This window comes from Diceros bicornis, chromosome 40 (genome assembly GCF_020826845.1).
Source record: "Diceros bicornis minor isolate mBicDic1 chromosome 40, mDicBic1.mat.cur, whole genome shotgun sequence".
Taxonomy (NCBI): Eukaryota; Metazoa; Chordata; class Mammalia; order Perissodactyla; family Rhinocerotidae; genus Diceros; species Diceros bicornis.
Genome location: NC_080779.1, coordinates 11348867 through 11355237, shown reverse-complemented (window position 1 = coordinate 11355237; position 6371 = coordinate 11348867). Strand labels below are relative to the sequence as shown.

The following is a 6371-nucleotide window of genomic DNA, read 5'->3' as shown; positions in this document are numbered from 1 at the left end:
CTCAGGCAGATGAAAGGGATTCCTTAGGAGCCATTTGGGAGGGCTTCCACCTTTGGGGTGTTCTATACCCGCCAACACCAGGCGTGTAATAACTGCTCAAATGGGGTTTGGAAAAGCACGAATAATTCATTTACAGGGACAATTTGGAATGGATTTAAGCAGATATTCCTGATGCTGAAAGACTCGTTAGCTTCCAGAAAATCAGACAAAAACCCTTCATACCCACTTCCTAGTGTGAGGCCACGTCCCTTTCTACGCTCCCACCGGGGAAGGTCGGCCGGCCCCGCCCACGGTGGCGAGGAAACAGCCTGGTACGGAAATGCCGCGACAGGGTTCAGACCCTGCTGTCCGATTTTCCCTTCTCCACGAGACCCTGCAGGGTGCAATCCCGTCAGGCAGGTAGACGCCGGCCGGGAGTCTGCGGCTGAGCCCGGGGCAGGTGGGGCGCCGTCGGTAGGAAAGGTGTGGAGGGAAGCGGTAGCAAGAATGTGCGCGGCCGGGAGGCCAGAGATCGGGACCCCCAGGTGGCCCCGGACCGGCGGGGCGACCCTGGGGGAGCACTCCGTCTCTGGGCGAAGGTGTAGAGCGGACTCCGTCCGGCGGCGCTCAGTCCTCCCCCCTCTTTCCTGCCCATCTTTGCCAGGTAGGCCTGAGCTGGCTTCTCCCCAGGGGGCCCGTGTTGCGGGTTTCCGTTTAGACTGCCGCCCCGGTGGATCCTGAGGCCAAGGACGCGCAGGGCCGGCTACGCGCGGCGCACGGTGGGGACCCGGGGCGCCACGACGGGGACTTGGGGCGCGGGCTGAGGTGGGCTGGGATGGGGGGCAAAGGGCTTGGAACGGGCCCTGACCCTCCCACCGGGCTCAGGACGCTGACCCTGCCTCACTGTCAGATGGCAGAAGGGGATGTCACGGCGTCCCCAGAGGAGGGGACCTCACTCCTGCAGCCACCCTACCCCAACTTCGCCTAACGCGCCTCCCACCTCTCCCACTCATCCCCCTCCACCCTGGATTCTGGAGCTCGGGCGCTGAGAGTAAGAACGGGGTCGGGGAGGGAGCAGTCTGTGGGGGCACGTCCGGATAAATATGGGGCCAAAGTTGGAGGGCTCTCCATGCAGAAGGGATGGTCAGTGGCCGAGGCCGGGATCTCTGCGATTCAGAGGCCGCAGGAGGCGGCGCCCTGCGCCTGGGAGACGGCGCGCTCCGCCCGGCCGTGCGCCCTCCCCTCCCACCGTCTTCTTTCCTCCTCGTAGCCCGACGTGGGGATGCTGTCCTTGCTGCTCTGCGGCGTGTCCGTCGCTCTTCTACCTGTTATCAGAGCAGGTACGTTCGCTTCGTCCTCGGGTCTCAGAGGCCGCCCTCCCCCACGTGCCTCTGCGGCGCTGTGGGAGGTCCCGGGGCGGACCTCCTGGGGGATCACGTGAGACCCCGAGCCGCGCTGATCGAACTTTCCCAGTGGGCCAGGCAGAGTTCCGAAGAATGGGGAAACGGCAAGTTTCAGTTCCAAGTGTCTGATGCCCAGCCCCGAGGACATCCTGAGCTCTGAGGCGACTTGGAGAGGGAGAGGAGTTAGGCAAATTCGCAAGTCAAGACTTGAGTTAAAATGCTCCCATGGATATAATACTATTTTATATGACAAAGGGTCATTTTATGACGCAGGGTAAAAGCAAAGAAACCATCAGCAGAACAAATGTCTTCCAAGAAAAACTAAGCAATTTGGTAGAAGCGAAGTTTACAGTGAGCAGAGTTTTTAACAATCCTTTTTGGGATGAGATACTTATACCTTTTATGCAAGAGGGAGTGACATAGCTGGGCGGCAGAGCAGAAAGAAAACAGGACAAGGAAGGCTCAGAACTGGAACGTTTACTCTGAAGGAGGAGGATGCAAGAACTAAGGGTCTTGGAATAGAAGGGAGAGAAGATCATTCCAAACAGGGAAGGGGATTGTGAAGGGGGCACTGAGTGCTTTCTGTCCTGTGGACACATCTGAAGGACTTCCATGTGCTTGCAAATCAGTAGGCTGTTTTTAGGAAACTCCCACACTGAGAAAACTCTCAAAATTTCAAATTGGCTGGAAAATTAAAGAGGCATTTGTTAAAACTAATAATAAAGAACCCTAGAGTTCTCTCTCACGGTGATTTTCTCCTTTCTTTCCCTAGATGCATGCGACATCATTAGTGCGCAAGACGAGACGCCTTCAGTAGGCCAGCCTTTTGCTTTCAATTGCACATACCCTCCGCTAACATCTGGGAAAGTGTATGTAACATGGTACAAATATCCTAGCAAGATCCCAATATCTAAAAACACACAGTCTAGAATTCACCAGGACCAAAACTGGATTTTGTTTCTCCCCCTGGCGTGGGAGGACTCCGGGATCTACCAGTGTGTTATCAAGTAAGTTCCTCATTTAAAATAAAAATAACTCTCTCTTTTTTTTATGTATATGTACATATATAATATAACTATACATAATTCTTTTAGGGACATTCTTAATAAACCCTTAATAAATGCAGAAAACTCAATGAGAAGAATAAACTATAGTTTTATATTGTCACAAGACGGTTTCCAGTGAACACATTTTAAAACAGAACAGATTTGTAAATCAGTTGTTGAAAAACGAAATGCATCTTTTCTCATTGAAATGGTGCCACAAACCAGACCAGCTTATAAAACCTGTTTATCCCAACATTATTGCTGCCTTCTTTCTTGGAATGCCAAAAGTTTTGTGACGGGTGGCACATGCAGATAGCAATAAGCCTCCTTCGGGCACCTTTTCGTAAGGAATCTGCTGTAGGAATTGAACAGTGACCGAGAATCGAGTGTGTTCCAGACCCCATGCTAAGCCCTATGCTAGGAAGTAATGAAAATGAGTGACGCAGGTCTGATGGGAGACAATTGAGCCTGGTGGGGACTGTGGTGAACAGAAAGCACATGACTCACCAAAGGCAGCAGTCTATTCGGCTCAAGTCTGTTTTGCCAATTTTTCAAGCAAACCTGGAAATTAGAATGTGTATGTGTGTGACTTTTCAATAAGCTTTATGTGTATGGCCTAAATAAAACACATCTGTGGACCCAATTTTGTTACCCTCCATTACTAACGTGCATGATCTTAAATTATTTGAGCCTTGGTTTTCTTAGCTGTAAAATGAGAGTCATACCGGCCTGAGAGGGTTGCAGTGAAGGTTAGCTGAGATCCTGTGTGACGTAGGTCCAGAGATGTACTTGCCTTCTCTCTCTCTTGTTTTGTTGCCGTCGTATTTGCGGGTCCCTTTCTGTGTCCCACGATGGCCCCTGGCAGAGTCCACGTTTCTGTCTGTCAGATTGACTCAAGGTACAAAATTACTCAGGGGATCACAAGTGAAAGTGGCCATTAGCTCTGTCTGCCTGCCCTTTCCACAGTTTCGCTCACCATGTAGTTGAAACTGCGGACGTCCGTGGAGGCCTACTCTCCCGTTGACTCTAATTATGAATTAACTAGAGGTAGAGATCGTATGTCACACACATTCGTCTGGACATCTAGGCTGGATTTAAAATATTTAACTCTGGGAGCTATGAAATGGGGTAAAATAACCTTTCATAGAAAGTAGACATAGATTGTCTGTCATGGAAGAAAATGAACATGAATTCTCACAAATCTTTAACATACAGATATGATACATATTTAGTCAAACTGTGTATTTTTACTTTGAAATAATTTCAAATTCACATAAAATTTGCAAGAATAGTGTAAAGAACTCCCATCTACCCTTTATCTAGATTCCCCATTACTTAACACTTTGCCACATTTACGTTAGCATTCTTTCTCTCTCTCCACGTGTATGTATATTACACAATATTTTTTTCTAAACAATTTTTTCCAAATTACTTGATTGTATGCATCATGTCCCTTTACCCCTTAATATTTCAGTGTGCATTTCCTATCGGCAAGAAGATTCTATTACATAATCACAGTATAGTTATCACATTCAGGAAATTTAACTGTCACACAATGCTTTGATCTAATACATAATCCATATTCTAACAATCCATGTTCTAATTTTATCAATCATCTCAATGATGACCTTTATACGTTTTTTTTTTCCCTTTCCCATACAAGATCCAATCCAAGATCATGCACTGCATTTGGTTGTCATGCGTTTTTTTTGTGTGTGTGTGAGGAAGATTAGCCCTGAGCTAACATCTGTCGCCAATCCTCCTCTTTTTGCTGAGGAAGACTGGCCCTGGGCTGCCATCCGTGCCCATCTTGCTCTACTTTATATGGGATGCCACCACAGCATGGCTTGACAAGCGGTGTGTCGGTGTGTGCCTAGGATCCAAACCTGCAAACCCGGGCTGCCGCAGCGGAGCACGCGCACGTAACCGCTGCCCCATGGGTCGGCCCATGTCATGCGTTTTTAATCTCTTTTCATCTGGAACAGGTCCTTGGTCTGTTTTTCATGACATTGACATTTTTGAGGAGTACGGGCAATATTTTATATTCTGTCCCTTAATTTGAATTTGCCGGTATTTCTTCATGGGTAGGCTCAGGCTGACCCTTCATAGCTGGAATACCACATAAGTGGTGTGTGTCCTCATCAGACAACACTCTCAGCGGTGCATGGCGTCTATTTGCCCCTCCTTGGTGTGCATTTTGATCACTTCATTAAGATGTTGTCCAGTGTTTCTACTATATAAATATTTTTTCCTTTTCTAATGAATGGTTTCTGAGATGCATATTGTCTTGTTTGAGGCAGAGAGTTTGCATAGTACCTTAAAAATGGTTTGGAAATATTGGAATATGTACGGAATCGTTTGATTTTGTTATTGTTTATGAGATTTCAATCTGCCGTTTTCTTACAGCAATACAGACACCTGTCACAGAATACACGTAAACCTAACTGTGTTTAAAAAATATTGGTGCCATGCTTCCAGAAACAGTCGACCGTATTCATTAGACGAGTACCAACAGATATTACATGTTGGAAAAGATGACAGTCTTACATGTCATCTGAACTTCCCAAAGAGTTGTGTTTTGGATTCAATAAAGTGGTACAAGGTAAAAAAATAATTTTCCTACTGATATTTATCTTCCTTTTCTTTAAAACCCACTTGTTTTTGTAGTTTAAGTTGTATCTTTTAAGGCAGAGTTGGTAAAGAGATTTGTGTACCTAAGATAGATTTGTTAGCTAATTGCTATTGGTAATTTTACCTTGCTAATTATTTATTTTTAATTTATGATTATGATAGCTTTGTAATATTTTATTATTTGTATCCACCACCTCCCCCCAATTATCTTTATATTTCAGACTATCCTTGGTTATTCTCTTTTTCTAACAGATTAATTAGTTTGTTTGTTTGAATGGGTAGTACATGCACATGACCCAATAGTCACCAAGCATAAGAAGTCACCCCTGGAAAGTCTCCTTGCACTCCTGATCCGGATTTGCCCTGGGCCCATCACACCTTCCCTAACATGTGGCTACCATTATTGGTTCCTTGCATACTTTGCCCTATGCTTGCATATGCTATACAAGCAAACAAAACTGTATCCTAGCCCTTCCTTGTTTATGCAAACAGGGCACCTATACTCATCTTTCTGCACCTTGTGTTTTCACCCTCAAACGTTCTCTTTTCTTGATTATACTGGCAGATGATAACATACAAGACATAGTCTTTGGCATAGAGGAGCATAGGCTAGTTGTACATCTTTCTAGTTGCTCTGTGTGGGACTGCCTCAGCATGGCTTGATGAGCGGTGTGTAGGTCCGAGCCCAGGATCCGAACTGGCAAACCCAGGGCTGCCCCCAAGCAGAGCTCGAGAACTTAACCGCTATGCAACGGGGCTGGCCCCCTAGAATTTTAATAAATGACTTTTATCAGATTAAGGAAGTTTCCCTAGTTTGCTTGGATTTTTGTTATGAATTGATGTTAAATATTATCAAATTCATTTTTTACTTACCATAAGACTTTTCTTTTTAATTCTGTTAATGTTATGAATAACAAGGATTGATTTTTGAATGTTACACCAACTTTGCATTCCTGGAATAAGCCGCATTGATGTGTAACCCTTTTTATATATCGCCAGATTTGGTTTGCTAATGTTTTGTCTAGGATTTTTTTCAACTGTATCATGAGAGATTAGTCTGTAATTTTTGTTTCTTGCTTTGTCCTTGTCCGATTTTGGTATGAAGGATATGCTGACCTTATAAAATAACTTGCAAAGTAATACTTTTCTTTTTTCTAGATATGTTTAAGATTTGTTTTATTTCTTCCTTTACGTGCTTTTAGAGTTTAGTAGTGAAGTTATCTGAGACTGGAACTTACATTGAGGGAAGGTTTTCAAATTACAGATTCAACGTCCTTAATAATTACAGGATACTTGGATTCCCTGTTTCTTC

At 45.2% G+C, this 6371-nt stretch overlaps 1 protein-coding gene across 2 annotated transcripts in view; it reads left to right on the top strand.

Moving 5' to 3' along the window:
* IL1RL2 (interleukin 1 receptor like 2) overlaps positions 1–6371 on the top strand; it is a 44591-nt gene continuing 38220 nt past the window's right edge. For both annotated transcript variants that reach the window (XM_058534387.1, XM_058534386.1), the window contains exons 1-4: positions 1–643; positions 1250–1319; positions 2155–2389; positions 4835–5030. In XM_058534387.1, the coding sequence (XP_058390370.1) occupies positions 1262–1319; positions 2155–2389; positions 4835–5030 (489 nt within the window). In that variant the 5' untranslated portion in view covers positions 1–643; positions 1250–1261. The remainder of the gene's footprint in view (positions 644–1249; positions 1320–2154; positions 2390–4834; positions 5031–6371) is intronic.